The sequence below is a fragment of the Typopeltis vanoorti genome, chromosome 17 (assembly GCF_054136105.1).
Source record: "Typopeltis vanoorti isolate ZY-2024b chromosome 17, IOZ_Tvanoo_1.0, whole genome shotgun sequence".
NCBI classification, from domain to species: Eukaryota; Metazoa; Arthropoda; class Arachnida; order Uropygi; family Thelyphonidae; genus Typopeltis; species Typopeltis vanoorti.
In genome coordinates, this window is record NC_143565.1 from 64,371,229 (window position 1) to 64,388,536 (window position 17,308).

At 37.0% G+C, this 17,308-nt stretch overlaps 1 protein-coding gene across 1 annotated transcript in view; it reads left to right on the plus strand.

Moving 5' to 3' along the window:
* The window catches only part of LOC150097447 (tyrosine-protein kinase transmembrane receptor Ror-like), a 347,787-nt gene that overhangs the window by 212,297 nt on the left and 118,182 nt on the right, over window positions 1-17,308 (plus strand). Inside the window, exon 7 of the mRNA XM_090406920.1 lies at window positions 1,903-1,912. Coding sequence (XP_090263046.1) covers window positions 1,903-1,912 — 10 coding nt within the window. The remainder of the gene's footprint in view (window positions 1-1,902; window positions 1,913-17,308) is intronic.

Consider the following 17,308-nt stretch of genomic DNA (forward strand, 5'->3'; position numbering starts at 1 on the left):
TTAATCCTGTCTGTATTCTTCGACGGTAGAGATATGAAACTGCACAACATAGAATTTGAATGGCATATACGTTGATGAATAATATGGTGTTGTTTTCTGACTATCTTGTATTATCGAATGAGCAGCCTAAGCGTTGGCTGCAGTTGAAAGAGACCACTAGAAGATCACTGAAGAACGATTAATTTCAATAAAATGATGGCCTTCAAATCAAAATCTGTGTCTATCCCATTAATTGATGAAATTTCTTTGGTGGTATGCTCCAATGATTACTGAACTTTAAAAGTGTTTGCAACTGACGTCAAAGAGATATCAATTTTCGGCACTTGCTGAGTGTTGGAAAATTTCACTTATCGCCGACCTGGCAGATTGATGAGCAGTGTGGAAGCATTATCACGTGAAGAAGCGTACATTAGTGTCTTAAACAAAGGCTGGATGCGTTGCTCTGGCACCATCAGAAATTAAGCGATCTTTCTTTAGAAAGGCGCAAAAACGTGCTTATTTAAATAACGACAAACATTTACAAGAAGGGGGGGGGAAGGATGCTGGGACAGATTATTTATGGTATTACCGCTGCTGTGTCGGGCCCTCCCAAGCGAACAATCATTAACACGGAGATGGTGCTGTTAACGCTTTGATATCATTAATCACTTGTCTCCTCAGACAAGATAGAGTGTGGTGACAGGGCTTAACTTGAAAGAGATAATTGATCTTTAAATTTCAATAATTAGATAAGATTGCCAATGTAATCTGACAAGTACGTACCTAGATGGAGAAAATTGATCTCTCTCTCTGTGTGTGTGTGTGTGTGTGTGTGTGTGTGTGTGTGTGTGTGTGTGTGTGTGTGTGTGTGTGTGTGTGTGTTAACCCTACGATGATGAGATTGGTTTAAACAGCTACGACTATCATAGAATGAGCGGCTCGCATATTCCTTCTTCTCTGCATCCTCTTCAAGTTGGGACACATCGTCAATGATGTGTCCCAATATGCCATGCGGTATTAATCTTGCTGCGTAATCACACTTAAATTATTCCATTAGGGAAACTGCTCATCTTTTCTCATTATCTTTTAAACCGTTTCCGTTACTAACGTGGCACTTAGTTTTGCTTCTTAAATTAACGATCCGACTTTTCTTTTTCAGTTAGAAAAATCCTCAAAAAAAATGCATTATAATAATGTAACTAGAGAAAAAAAATCAGAACAATTGTCCCCTTCACGGGAGAAAGGCTCAATTATTTGCACTCAGATCTCCAGGGTGTATCAATATCGATACACCCTGGAGATCTGAATACACCCGTAATATCAATAACGATGTTATTTTTGGAATCTCTTTCACTTACTCGTCACTCTTACATTCTTTCAAACCATTGAAATAATTAAGAATGCGTTTCTTTTCCGTAAAGCCATACATTATGGAAGTAACTGTGTATCACGTTTTGTCAGATATCATGAAGTTATGTTTCCTTTCTCATTATTTAGCAGTTTCCATCATCTTTAACGATAAAAGAAAGCCAAAATTACATGCAGGAAATAATCTGTCAATCCTCTTCATAGTTCTTGGCATCAGTACATTTTGTTGTGACCAGAAGTGGGAGAAATATTAATGCATCCACCACTTTCTTAGATAAAGAACCCACAAGTTGACCACTTCTTGCATTATTGGTTTCTCTAGAAATCTTTCTGAACATTCCTCATTCTAAAACAAATCTGCTTATAAGTGCTTTATTTGTTAGAGCAAATAACAGACATGACACTCCTTCTCTACAACAGTCCCATTGATTTTTATATTTAACAGTGAATGATTGTTGACTAATTGCTGTTTGACTTTTTACAATAATGAGAAGGATAACGGAATGTTAGTTCAGATAAACGCTGCCATAAAAATATGTATAGAAATAGCTGGAGCAGGAAATGAGCATGTGTGTATTAAGATGTGGTGTCGACCAGTGTGTGGGGGGGGGGATTGCTCCGTGAACAGTCTTGACTATTTTAGAGTACCATCTTAAAAATATGGGAACAGTTCATTACTAGGGCAGATCTGGGATTCGTAAGAGTTATGCAGATATTTAAGTAAGAAGATGAGTGGTCAGAAAGAAGCCCAGTTTGTGGGATTCTGAGGCAGCTACGGATGTTGATATGACAAAGAATTTATGATAAAGAAGACTTAAATATGTCTCATGTGTATCGATCAGGGTAGGGTCGGAAGTGAGATCAAGCGAATTGGATTTTTTGAGAAATAAGTGGGACCGAGTTTTGCAGCGTTTAAAGTCCGTTGTGTTTAGCTCTTTCTACTGTGGAAGAATAACAAAGAGAACATGACGCATTAGTAAAACTATGAATAGGATTTTTGTATTTAGTGAAAAAAGACCGATCGTTGATAAAACAAAAGGAAGAGTATGCAAAAGAACATCTTTGAGGTATTCTGATATTGGAGAAAAATTAGAGAATAAAAAGCTCCTAACTCTACGAAACAATGAACGACCTAAGAGAGAGAGAGAGAGGGAAATACACTCATCTAGGAAGGAGACATTTAATCAATAACGTACAGTACTTTTGCTTCTGAATTACATGACCAATCCACAACCTTTGCAGCTCTATTCCCGTAATGTTAATTTATAAAAAAAGAGATTCAACTCCTGCTGTTCTCGATCTTTCTTCTTTCATTCATTTTCCAACTATTTGTTTTCAGAAAATTTCACGTTGTCTTCATGACCACAACGTTGTCACGCTCGATTCAACAAGTGGCGTGCGTCACAAATGGTGATATTTGCATCGTCATAGTTTTTCTCCCCTTCATTTCACATAACAGAATTGTCACTTTCGATGATCGATTTTATGACATTTCCAACATTGGTATTTATTGGCCTACGGCTGGTTCGTTACTAAACTTATCGCTAACACTGAGCAAGGGAGAATGCATCCGCGAACTCAGTCTAATTATGGTGAGCATTCGTCTCAAACGTAGTCTGTCAATCCACGACCTCATCCGAGACATTACGAACAGCCAAGCTCACTCCTCTCGTTAGCTAGAAGAGGTTTTAAATGCCGATTTGATGCTATCTGATAATGAAAGTTGTTTGGAATAATAATCATTAGAACGCGTTCCACTTCTCTAAGTGCAGGGTTTACGGGAATTATAAGGAGGAGAATTTTACTTTTTTCCATTTCGCAGTTATTTCGGCAAGTTTATGGCAAAGTACTTTTTCTCCTTCTCAATTTTTTTTCTTTTCAAAAGTATTGAACTCAAGTCTGTTTGGAAGACTTCCTATCAAGAAATTCATTTATGACCAATGTAACGATGGCATATTCCCATGATACCCAAAATAAGTTCTTCACACATAATTATAAGAAACGTCTGATGGGATTTCATCGGGAAGAGTACTTACTGTTCGTGTGTGTTTATATACACGTACGAATATATATATATATATATATATATATATATATATATATATATATTTGTCCAATGTGTCTGCTGTAAAAATATGTGTTTAATTTGTATTGCACAGCTAAAATCCTTAACCAATCAAACCGCTCATTCTTTGTTTCAGTTTAAGAAAGTACCTACATCTGAGATGTTATTGTTCAAAAAAGAATTTGGAAACACTTTCTTCCAGCTTTCTCCGATAGTGTTTTTTTGTGACTCCTACCCACAAAAGGTTGTAAATTTATAGTACATTAATGCCGTGGGTAGGTAAGAATTTTTCTGTTTTTTTTTTTATTATTATTAATTTTAAAATGTTCGTGTTTTTATTTTTTTACATGATTTGCAAACCCTGCTCTAGAAAACTTAACACGGAACTTTTTCAAACCAGTTAAACCTCCAATAAGCAGGGCGCTGGTTGCACACATGAAGATAAAACTCATCTCTCTCTCCTAAAGACAATCACCCATGCCCACGGTGAGATTCGAACCCGTCGGTGAATTAGACTGGCAAATATATTTGGTATACGACAATATATTCCGTACCAAATGTTGTTGGGTAACACGCACTATTTTTACGTTGATTATATAATCATTTAAAATTATTAATATAATTAAATGTTAATTAAATAATTAAAACTCAAAGTATATCAGAATTATTCAAGAAACATTTTCTCGTAATAATTATCTAAAGTAAATCTTGTTTTTAATTCGCTGTCTTGGTGGTTATGAAATAATATTAGCTAAGCGCTTTTTAAGCATTGGGGACAAAACTGAAAAAAAAAATGTAACTTGAGATCAATATTGAAATTCTGGAAATAATTGTAAACGGCGATGAAAGACGACTAGAGTACTTTGCTTCACGGTTTTTGAATATAATTTATGATACTGAAATCACGGTACATGAAACGGCATTTATCGTTATCTTATTATGCATATTCGTTCTTCGCAGAGATCTTTTTCGATTTGATACGTCATCGGTGATCATGACAACTTATCATTGTTCTTAAGTTCTCCGTTCGCTGGAATTTAATAGTTGCATTTTAGAATGTCTAAAGTTTACTTCATTTTGAAAGATAGCAAACTGAAATCTGAATTTAGCAACTGAGTAACTCACGCTTCGTCACTGTTTCCGCAACTGCTGGCTTATCTGCACAGTGCAAGAAACAAATTTTAAGGAATTTGTAGAGAAAAAGTTGGAAATAAAGGGTAATGTTATCTTTAGGACCGTTATCATATTAAAAATCACCGAGAACTTACTAAAGTATGCTAATACGAACTTATCACATATTCCAGAAGTTTCCGATTTTTTTCTCCTATAGAATACATTTTTGAGACTGGATTAATAAACTTCATAGCTGAGTAGCTATCAGAGTTTTCTCTTCCGATAAACGAATACAGACATTGCCAAATGCAGCCTTCCCCTCTCCTTGCCCTTCCTTTGTTTCTCCCCAACCCACTTCTTTACCCCCAGAGGATGAAGTGTGACATCATCGAGGCTTCTTCCCTAGCAGATTGCGCGTCCCAACCCGGAAAGCAAGTCAATGCCAGAATCAATAAACTCCTCTTAAATCCCCGCCGATGGGAAAAGCTGACTTTGCTCTTGTTGCCAGAATGCACGTGATAACTGCATGAACGCGCGAGCTAGTCCCGTGAGGACGTCAGTCATTACCATCCAACCACATTAGATCAGCGCATTTCAGGACCATCTGCCACCCTCCTGGAGACCTGGTCCGACGAACCCACCAAATAGAAATGCTGAAAACCGCACTCTGACTCTCCCGTTTTACGGCGCCCCCCTCTCTCCATTCTGCACAGATACCTAATGGAAACCGACATTTACGTTTTGACAGATAATTCCATGAGGCATTTTACATCAAGCGTTCATTCACACCCCCACACGTCACCCCCATTTGTTGCCAACTTTCCCTCGCTATGAACTAAAAACATCCCAGTGATTCGGTAATACAGAGGCTGACCTGCCGAATGCCCTCATAGCTGTTTCGCTTGTACAATTCGCTGTTGTTCTCCTCCTCTCGTGCAGAAAACTAATCCCACTAACAGACTTTCTAAAAATAGTTCGCAATTCTCTCGTAGTTGCCGCCAGCGTCAAGCGAGATGTCGACCTCACCTTGCATGCATTTGCGACAGTAGCGCACAGGAAAGGTGCGATAGTTTGAGGGTCCCAATTTTACAGTTTCCCTGCAATGGTTTCTATCGGTTTCTATTAGACAGCGTTCTGAATTTATTGGCAAAGAGAACAGTAACTGATAAGCGTTTATTCTCCTTAAGAGAATGCTCTCAGAATCCATAAAATAAAATATACTGCATGTAGCCGACAGCTAAAGAATAACACTACGGGTTGGTAATAAACGAGGACTGCTTATCAAACACCAGGGATTATGCCTCATGCTTGGGAACATCACATTTCTAAATCTGGACTCGTCTTAAAGGACAATTCCGTATGACAGTTTTCGCTGGTACTGAATACTGCAAGGCACGCAATGCATTTTATTTTATATTTTTGTTTTTCTCCAATCCTTCACATCCGGTTTTGTACATGAGCTTGTCCTTACTCTATGCACTTGTGCTTTGTAGAACTTAATCCGTGTTTCAGAGAAACTGAAGTGGCAAGGCGTCAGCGTGTCTAATCACTCAGAACGAAACGTGATGGGGGCATAACTAAAACTAAAACAAATCATTAGGAATGACCAAAGCACAGATAAACAAGGGCTTAATCCCAGAAACACGTCAGAAGTTTTCAGTTTTTGTTAATACTGAATAATTCATCAGGCAGCATATGCAGTGGTTTATCTGAAATGTGATCTTCGCAGACAGTAACAATGTTACCTTTATTCCAAACGTTGGTTCCAGGTGGCAGTGAGATCATCATTGTTGGAAACGTAGGATGTTCACAATAACACGAATTATTGGTGTGTCAGCAACGGAAGTGAGCATTTAGTGCTAACTTTCTGGCAGCGTGAAAGGATGTTCACTGGCGTCCTTTATTTATTACAATGAATTCCTTCAGCATTGCGCTATCTGTTTAGTGGATCTTAACACGCAGGAGGAACGATAAACGAGGTAATGAGCGACAGTAAGGCCCGGATAGATGATATTTGCTCACTGAGGTGAAAATGTGTAGTATTGTACCTGGCATTTGTTAAGTAAAGTTCTTTCCCAGGAGTAAACAGGAAGCGTAGATAGATTGCTATATAATTGCCTGGAGAGGCAAGTTCAGTTGTTCAACACAAGTTTAATGGGCCAACAGTGGTCAATTTATTTGACACACACACGCGCTTGTTCCACATACTCCCTAACATCATTAGCCATGCAGTGTGTCAGTTTGTTCCCTGAACACAAAAGGCAGTAACCGCGCAGAGAATTACATTTAAGATATTTGCTAGCATACCATGCTGTACCTAAGAAGCGAATCTCTCTCTGGATTAGTCCTTGCATAACAATTAATTTGTGGATAAGATTTAAAATACGAAAACGATCCAAGAGATCATCATCAGGTTCGTTTTGCAATAGCAACTGTACCAAGCAACAAAACACAAACTGAAAACTATAGTATTCTTTCTCTAATCTGTCCATAGACTTAGATAATCCATTAACTCCACTAAATCAAATATATAACGTTAATCCCTTTAATAAACTGTGTCAGCTCTATTTATTGCAGTGGTAGTCTTGCGCACAGAAAGGTAAGCATCTGCAACCTAATTTTTGTATCCTTTTACTGCTAAGAATAGTTCGAATGAAACTACCATTGAGATAATACTTGAATAAAGATTCCAACTACTGAATTCCAATAAAAACCTGAACATCAGAATGGAGTTACGTGAGTGCGACGGATGAACAAATTGGTACTACACGTTTTGCGAAACGCACCTAAAATTATCAAAAAATCAAAGTATTACCAGTATTGTTGTTGTATCCTTCACAATTAACAGAAAATTACGTTTACTGCTTAACATGCAGGAATGCTGATCATTGCTAAAAATTAATGAAAAGCAACGATGTCGGTTATGTATGTCAAGATCTCTAACACTCGCTGTGATTTATTGAAATTAACTCAGTACAGACATGATTTTAAAAAATAATAATAATATTGAAAGAGCACTTAACCAAACCAAGCGAAAATAAAGTGCACAAAGCAAAGTGTATTCCATGTGTATTTTTTCTGAGGATCGTTGAACCTCAGATTTCCTTTTTCCCATTAATAATTCTCTTTTTCAAGAACTGCTATGCAGGTATTCCAGGCACGTTGCTAAGGTACTTGCCAACAATGGTATCTAGGAATGTTTCTGATTGACGGAACCTACTGCCACAAACAAACCATTCAGGCGCATTGAGAATAGTGACGAGTAGCTGAACCTGGGCTTTTCAAAGAAGCCTTACCGGAAAGAGTGGAGGTGGGATACTGGTGATTTATATTACACTGCCGTTGGCAAAGGAACGCTGGGTGCTCTCAGACCGCCACCGTGACGGCAGCATTGTTCAGAGGTGTAGAGCATTTCTTCATCTCAGAAGGCTAGCCAATTTAAGGTTACAATGAAGCTAAGATCTCTCTCTCTCTCTCTCTCTCTCTCTCTCTCTCTCTCTCTCTCTCTCGGGGAAAGGAGCTCTAAAGCAAGTTTGAACAGAACGCTATTGTTGTCAGCACTTCAGCCCTCTTCCCCTGAGCGAACACACGCACGCACTTACTGGAGACACAATAATTTCAGTTTGGAAGGTTTTATTATAACGCACGATGTTCTTTGACGGGGCGAAAATATTTCAGATATCTTGTGGTGTTATCGCTTGAAAGACGTTATAAACTGGTGTTGAAGACGAGTGTGCATTATCTGCGAGAACTGTGTGTGTGTATATGGGAGGAAACGTAGCAGGCATCTCATGAGCTGCTCAGAATTGACCTACGTGTGTTGGAAAGGGAGGGATTTTTTTTTCCTACATGCTCTATTGCATACAATGTTTCCAATACTGATTAGCATTTATATTTTTGTATCAATATTCATATTAATATTTTTATTTTTACATCTAAGTATTCCGATAATGTAAGTATTCCGACCTTTACATCCATATTTATATTTTTATATACATACAGTATATTTACACTATATAATTCATACAATATCAGTAATTTATATCACATTACGGCGGAAATTGATCTTATTGGCAAATTTAATTAATTCTCAGTAATACTTTTCAATAAGTCTCTGTTTTGACACTGGCCACTTGTCTCTGGAAGAGATGACGTGTTGTATTAGTGGCATCCGGGTGGAGTTCAATAGCTGAAGTCGTAAAGTATGTGATCGAAAACAAATGCATGATGGGAATTCCAGGATATGAATTCAGTGTAGATTGTTGTTGATCTTTTTTTTTGATGTTTTCCATTCTTCTTCCCACAGGCCTAGGCTTCTTTTTTTCTGCAAGTGTTTTTATAGTAGATTTCGAGTACTTTTAGTAACCTGTATCTAGTCGTTCGTTTTAGCCAGATGATCCGCTCTCTCGTTTCCTGCTATCCCACTCTGCGCGTTCACCCAGCAGAACTTGATTTCCCATCCCACTAGAGTGAGATTCCAAACCTGATTTCTTGTCTGTTCTATTAACGCTATATAGTTCTGTTTTTTTTATGCCGTCTATAGTGCTTCTACTGTCATTGTAAATTGTTGCTGTCTTTTGATGAGAGGTGTTGAGTTCTAATTCCCGGAGATATGTAAGTGAATGAACTATAACAAGTTGTTCTGCTTGGTTGTTGGAACAGAGAGGATGCAGTCTATAGCAGCGTTCCTTTCATTGTCTGCAATGAAAGAACAACCGACGTTCCTTTCGGTTTTGCTTCCGTCAGTGTATATATGGAAATCATCCCTTTCAGAGCATTCTTAATATATGTTTACTTTCCTGGGTAAGGCCACCTATTGTAGTGAAGCGGAAGTGCGTAGTAAATTTGGATCAATGTTGGAATTTCTGCTGTATCTTCCGGAAGTGACTTCATACATAAGAGAAAATTCTTGCATTTTCAGACAGAGCGGTGATAGAGCTGCAACAACGCAAGCTGCCTCGAAAGATATTGTCCTATATTCTTTAATTATTCGTGGGTGGGTGTATGTGTGTAAAAATTAGTTTACATGCGTCAAAAATGGCAGCTATAAAATAAAATTTTGCTTTCCATTTCTTTTTTAACGTATTGATGTAACTTATACATGAATAAGTCAGTATTCTTTACTAAAATAAAGAATAAAAAGGCTTCAGTTCAGCGATGCAAAATTATATAAGTAAAGTGGATAATATTGGATCCAGCGTTATTTCAAAGCCGCATGTAGAAACTGTGAAAGTTAAATAAGTTGACCAGAGAGCTTGCGGGAATACACTCCCCGGCATTCACGAATTGCCTTAGCGCGGACTACTTAGAAAACATAGGCGCCGCCCAAGCATCTATATATATATATATATATATATATATATATACATATATACATACATACACATTTGCTATTAGTCCATTTTGAAACTAGTGAAACCTTATTAAAATAGACTAATAGAGAACGAATATATAGACGCATGGGCGGCGCGTATGTTTTCTAAGTAGTCCTCGCTAAGGCAACTCGTGAACGTCGGGGAGTGTGTTCCCGCAAGCTCTCTGGTCAACTTATTTAACTTTCACAGTTTCTACATTCGGCTTTGAAATAACTGGATCTAATATCTACATTAACATATGAGTCAGTATTATGTTTGTTTGTAACAAATTTTGTACAGTTGCTCATTCTTAATTTTAAAATCATTAAGAGTGTTAATTACTTTATGCAGCAATTTAAATTTGACAACGTAATCAATATAGCTGACGCGAACGAATTATTTTTAAGTGAGGATAATAGAATTCCGAATATTAAACCTTCCAATTTTACTGCGTTTATTTCTCATTGGTGTGTAATTAAACCGCCGATTCTATTCATATATTTAAAGTCAAAATGATCTGTACGTTATCATTCTCAGAAACAGTATGTACAGGAGAAAAGATGTTGGAAAAATTAAGATATTGAAGATCTTCACTAATGAAGCGGTATACAAGCTCCCTTGCGTCTTCTCACCAGCCAGAATAGAAAATAATATGCGTATCGTTCACGCAGCTTACGTTGGCGCCTTTTTAGTCTCGCCACGGACGAATTCTCTTCGCAGGGATCCGTCGCTCTTGCTTGATCCCTTCTTTCCTCTTATAGTTTCATATTACTTCATGTAGTTTCGAACTGTCTCTCTCGTCCACTGCTTCCCTCCCCCCTCCCCGACGGTTATTTACAGAGCTCACACCTATTCCAAAATTATTTTAGCTCCATCTGGACGCAGCTAAACAAACTAGCCCGTACACACGCGTTTTCCATAACTACACCGTGAGCATGGCCGGAACCCTCAGACATCAACCTGGTTGGTAATTGATAGCAGCGAGAGCGTTTTTCTCTGGCGTCGAGATTAGTTTACATGTCGTCTGTGTATGCCAGAGTTGTAGTCGTCCAGGGATCCCCGAATCTCATCAATCACTTGGGAGAATGCCTTTCATGTAAGAGCCAGAGTCTCTATCTCGCGCCGGCAGAAACGTGAGCATGACTTTCTAATTCGTTCCAGTAGCTCCGTTTCATCCATACCATACGCTAGTAAGGGCCAGAAAATTGCCATGTCCTCGTTACCAGGGAAACAAGGTTGGCATCGACAAAAACACCGTATTCTTGTTACACAGGTTATAGCCACAAATTATAGCCAGTCTGCAATTGCGATGAAGATAGATGCGTTTCTTATTTACTTTAGGGGGCCACCCAAGAGAAGGCTGTCTTCCTAACATCCTGCCTTCAAAATTGTCATCCTTCTAATTTTTACAATACACCCACATTGTTCCAGACGTTGCTGTCAGTTTTAATTAAGCCGAAATTTGGAGGGGGAGAAAATGAAATCAAATTCTGCTCATGTAGAAAGATTCGGTTGTAGAGATAGTTTAATGTTCTGCTCTTATATAAGATGTCGGAAGTAGAGAATTAAGTTATTTAAGAATACATCCTATGCTCTGCTCTAATAGTTAAAAGTCGAACCTCAAATTTCCTAGTAAAATGTTTGGATTTTGAAAATCAGAATTGCCATTTTTAGCTGATTTCGCAATAACTGTAAAAAAAACTCGAGCTAACTGCAAAAACAGTTAGCTCGAGTAGTCTACCACTAAGTAAGAAGTTTCCTTCTGAAGACATCGCCTATTTAATGTAGAAAATTTCATTTGCATCCTCTGGTAAAATATGTAGGATCATATGAGGGTGGGAGAGAAAGCAGCTAGTCTGCACTAACAAGGTCTTGAGCAACTACAAGGTATGAAGAGATATATCATCGTTTTTGTTTCTTCATCTCAAGAAGAAAGCTGCAGTCATATTTAAATCTTGTTCCGCGCCTTTACGTAGGGCGTATGATAAGAAGGAATAACGCAGTCCCTCTAGGGATTCTGAGAAGAATATCCACTGTCATTCACTTTTATTATTCTCTGAATAAACAATGAAGTTAGTCCGATGTGTGGGGAAGAGATTTTTCTCTCTTCATACTTGAGTTGAACTGTTCTTCAATCTTAATTTGCTTTCTACTTGAGATGAAAGCTTTGACAAAGTCTTGGAGTGCATTTCGTATAAAGCGGATTAGAGCACGGTGTAGAAGTTGTAAAACTTAGATGGCACATTCGATTTAGGGAACTCGTTGCGCATAATGTTTTCTTTTAAGCTGAGGAAATTTTCAGTTATTATATTTAAAGTTCTATGATTATATCTGTTACGCATTTCTTCAACTATTTATGATTATAGCGGACATTTTTTCCCGTTTATATCTAAATTACTGTTTTTGATAATTTGATCACAAATGATTATTTATCGTTGATAATCCTACAACTCAGATGCTATTTTAAAAGTACTTGGTTTGCACAGTAGACTATTATGCAATTTATTTTTATAATAAAATGTAAGGATATGTGCAGAATTTGTGATGTGCATTTAAATAAGATTTAATTTGCATATGTTTACTACCCCCCCTAAACTGTATATAACCATACGATATTATAATAATTAAATATCCTTCAATGTCCTGTGTACAATGTCATAAAAATATACCGTAGCAAAATATTGTGCAAAATTTAAATTTTGGGCACAAGGTGGTCAAACATGTCTTGTGGTTACGAGCCACTGGTCAACCAGAATGTAGGAAAACCTTGTAAAAGCATCATTAATTGGGCATTATCATTAAACGAGAATTTGATCATTTGACAGCTGTATGGAATTCCTAATTATTCCTGTATTATTATCAGTACGAGCCTCTTCAATCGATTAATGATCGATGCCCCTTGGTTGGAAATACCTGTATTCGAATCCCGATCGCGAATTTTATGCATCTGCCTCGAGTTCACTTATGGCGAACAGAGGATTGCTAAGATGTTGAACACGGTTTTTACTCTCTTAAGGTTTCTACCAGATCTCTGATGGGAAGTGACATTCCGAGACAACTTTTAGGTCAGGGAAACTTCATTTAAGCACTAATAAAAGGTGAACATATAGGCTCCTGAGCAGAGTCCATGTCTTTAAAGTAGTACCAATCCAAGGCAGTTCCTACGGCGAAGGTTATAGTCTCTCTCCGGGAAATTTAAGTTTCATTTAACATTTGGCTATAAAATATGGATGGATCCATAATATCCTTTATCGTAATATGAACAGCTAACTTACATGATATTGAAAATAAAACATAAGCACGTTCCAAATGAACAGCTTGGGAAGTCCGAAAATAAAGTGCGAAACCTTTTGTTCGTTCGTATTCCGCATGCCTGACATTCTTCAACATTGAATGATGCTCCCATTTGTAGAACGGCTTTGTTTTTGCATGAGGGAGTCTGTGACCGTTTATTGCACCTTTCCGTCGGAGATGGATACAGAGGGGGAGATCAAGACTATGAAGATGTTCCAGGCACTCCGAATCATATACGCTTAATTATTGTAAAGATGCGATTTGGTGTCAGCACCACAGAAACTCAGCTTCCAATACTTATAGCTAAATAAAAATCAGCTCAACTTCCTGCACCAGACTTTTGGCTGTGACTTCTCGGATGTAGGGGGAGGATTTTTCGAGTGAAATAGTAACACCGTGATTCGTCACCCATAACAATACGGTGAAGAAAAAGTCCCCTTGTTCGTGTCTGATGAGATATCTGAGAATTTCGCACGCCAAGTATGTATGGGTGTTGTACTAAAATAGCATTCGCCGTACACTTCTCAATACTCTTGTAAACATTGACTGGTATTGTCTTTCTCCCACAAGAAAAATAATTTAAAAAAAAACTTTGCGTTGTTCCTTGTATCAGTGCTTTTACTGGAATTCACGCAACGAGCATTAGATCTTCGCCGATACTTATAAATGAAATTGGTTTTGATGAATGGCTTCTCTATTTAGTTGCAAAGTTTTAACTAGAGTCCTAGACGATCCTGCCAAGCGCAGAATTCATGAATAATGTAGGAAGTTCTGTGGCGTGTGAATGCGTTAGATGTATATTGGTGTCTAATTGCAAATTAGGTAGCTATAATAAAAGTACTTGACCAAAGGTAGTTAATGGGCCTTTATTGCGAAACAGCTGCACTTAACTGGAGTTACTTGTAAAATCACGATATCTTGATATGAATAAACACAATAAATACTATTATTACAGGCCGAATGATTAGCATATCCGCTCTCCAACTAACCAACAGGTTGTAGGTTCAAATCCCGCCATGGGTATCGATGATAGTGATTGTCTTTAGATAGTAAATGATTTATCATCCAGTTCGAAACGATTATCCTTTACTGGAGACGTAAGTCGCTTGAAAAAGTTCCGTGTATGATCTCTAGAAAAAGGGCTTCCGCATGATGTAAAAATCAAATAAAAAATGTGAAAGTGATAAAATTAAAAAAATTCTTAGCCCACCCGCGGTACAAATGTGCTATAGGCTGTAGGCTTACAACTTTTTCAGGTGAGATCAACATAAGCTTGTGTAGTAAATAGCAAATGTCACTGCTTACGATAAATTTACATACATTAACTAAGCTAAGAACTGTTGTTAGATGAATTTTAATCTATCTCAGCATATAAAAGTCTACAGAAAGATTAAATATTAATCAATCTTTAATCTTTCTGTAGAATATAAAATCAATATTTTATATTCTACAGAAAGCTCATTTTCTTAAGTATAATGACCTTTATACCTCTTATCTTAGAAGTGTTATTTGCAAGAAGCAGGTGATAATCGAAAAATATCACTGCTCACTTCACTTTCACTTTTCAACTATCAGTAGATCTCACTCGATGCTAAACTTTTGTCGCAAACTGCATTGATAGATTCAAGATCATTAATATTACCAATTCTGACAATCCTGTTTTGCAAGTACTTTTTTCTCAAGCTGTTCCTTAATATCCTCCGATCTTTATTTCCCAGAAAACATTTAGTGAAGATTTCTCAGTAAATGTACAATTTTCCATCCATGCGTCAGAAAAAAAAATGGAAATTGTGTATCCACTTTCCTGTGTGAGGATATCGATTTCTTAGTCAATCATTGAATTATGAGATTTGTCCGCTTTTTATTTTAACAAATCTTACACTCCTCACTTGTACCAGCTCCATAAAAAAGAAATAGTTATTAGAAACAGATATGTTTATGATTTAGTCAGTTGTAGTAGTCTATCAGTACTTTGGAAGTGCATCAACTCGTTCTTCACACTGCAGTCCTTGCGTACAGTGAAGTTTTATTATTTTAATTTTTGTTTTCAAGAAAAAAAAATTGATTGGGCTCAGCTCTTGCTAAAGAACAGTTTTGTTTTCAAGTCAGTGAATGGAAGGTCGTTTAATGAACGCAAAGTACAAGCGTAGTATCGACAAAGCAGTAACTTTAAAAAACCGACAACTTCGAAAAAAAAAAAAAAAAAAACTATTCAGAAATTCTGAAAGAGGAGCCATTCTGTAAACTAGCTTCTCTATATACTAAGTACACATACATTTTTACATTTATAAGTGTAAAAACCTAACCTAATTTGCACGCCTCGCGTCTAATATCTGTTTCTAAATGTTGCTGCAATAAAGAAACAAAGTGGAATTTTCAAATTGTAGCAGATCCCGGAAAATGTGCCCGTGTCTCCTATTAAACAAATATAATAAAGAAGAACCCTGGAGGACCTCTTGGCTTCTTAGATATTTACACATGCATACTTTTAATTTAGGCACGCGTTTCTAATTTATTTCATCTCTGGTAAACTGTATGCGCAAAATTCTTGTACTAGGTTGTTGGTTCTATTAATTTGTTCATTTTTTTTTTTGCTTTCTTAAGAAAGCACCATAATGCGTGAAATGGGCTTTCATAAACTATTAAATATCATAGAAGTTGTAGGACCAACACTGTTGGCCATATTATAGAACAAGCAGACATTTGGGTTATTCTTGCTTACATATAAATAAATAATGCGGAGAATAGTAGCTAGGTATTTGACCTGTTTGAAAAATGGTTCCATAATCGTCTTAAATGAAGAAAGAAAAAAATGACAACTGAGTGTTCAGAACTTCGGAAATGGGAACCTCCTCCCAGTGGCCAGCGGAGTTTTGTGTCAGGTGATATTGTGCACATACAGATCCTATGGCCTATGTACCTTCAAAGACAACTCGGGCTTTCTCCAATTGTAATGATAAAAAGCGGGCATTTTTATTAAATCAAAATGTATTAACGATCCGCAGTAAATCCCAAAACTGTTCCATTCTTCTGCAACATTATCTTCTGAAAACAAATAGCTCACGTTCTTTTGAAGAGCAGTGCGAAAGTGCCTTAGGAGACCGAAATATGAGATCTGAGGATACTCAAGTCTTGACAAACAAAACTAATTTGGAGGAAAATTATCGACAGGAAGTTAGTAATGTAAACTTTTCATGTAATACTATTATGATATCCTGTTGAGAGTACATATCGGGAATTTGATCTTCTTTTGAAGATGCAGTGAGTAGAAGCCTGTTAAAAATATATATATATATATATATATAAAAAAGTCTAATTCAAATTACGCAGTATAACTGAAATGATATTAGAAATCTGATTCTCTGCCTGGTCTTATGAGATCCAACAGTTCGGAATAGCTATCAGGATAGTAGAAACCTTAACCAACAAGCATAATAAATAAAAGGCGAATATGCGAACTCCTGGACAGACTTCGTCCTTTGAAGGTTATATTCTCATAAGCTCTGTAGTGAACTAGATCACCAGCCCATCTGAGACTTGTGTAATTTTTACAGTTTGTTCATTCCGGTGTGATGTACTAATACACTATATCATCTATGATTAAATAAAAAAAGAAATAAAATCGCATATAAAAAAGGAAAGCAAATATTAGTTTTATTATTATAAAATTATTTATCGCTCTATATAATTACAGAAAAAAATGCTCTTTTTTTTCACTGTTTTTATGAATGCGCCTTCATAATGCAACTTCAACACGTATCATCTCTGATACGGTTAAAAACCGCATCCATTCGTTGAATTGATGCGGTTTTTAACCGTATCAGAGATCTGAGGACTATTTTCTGGGACTGTTCAATTAATGCTGCCAGAATCAGATTGTAGGGGGATATCTGTTTATCAAAAGATTGAGCGTTTATTCTACAACGACATACCAGCTAGAGGATACATCCAACTTGATAGATGTAATACAGATTACAAGCACCTGATAGACATTATCAGCCTGATCGCTGTCGCACTAACTACTGCTGCTGTTTGACGATTTGAATTAAATTGGTAAAGCAGCTAAATCTAAATTAGCGCGCATCTACAATAAATTAATAATGTAGTTTCTCTGCAATGACCATCAGCAAACATG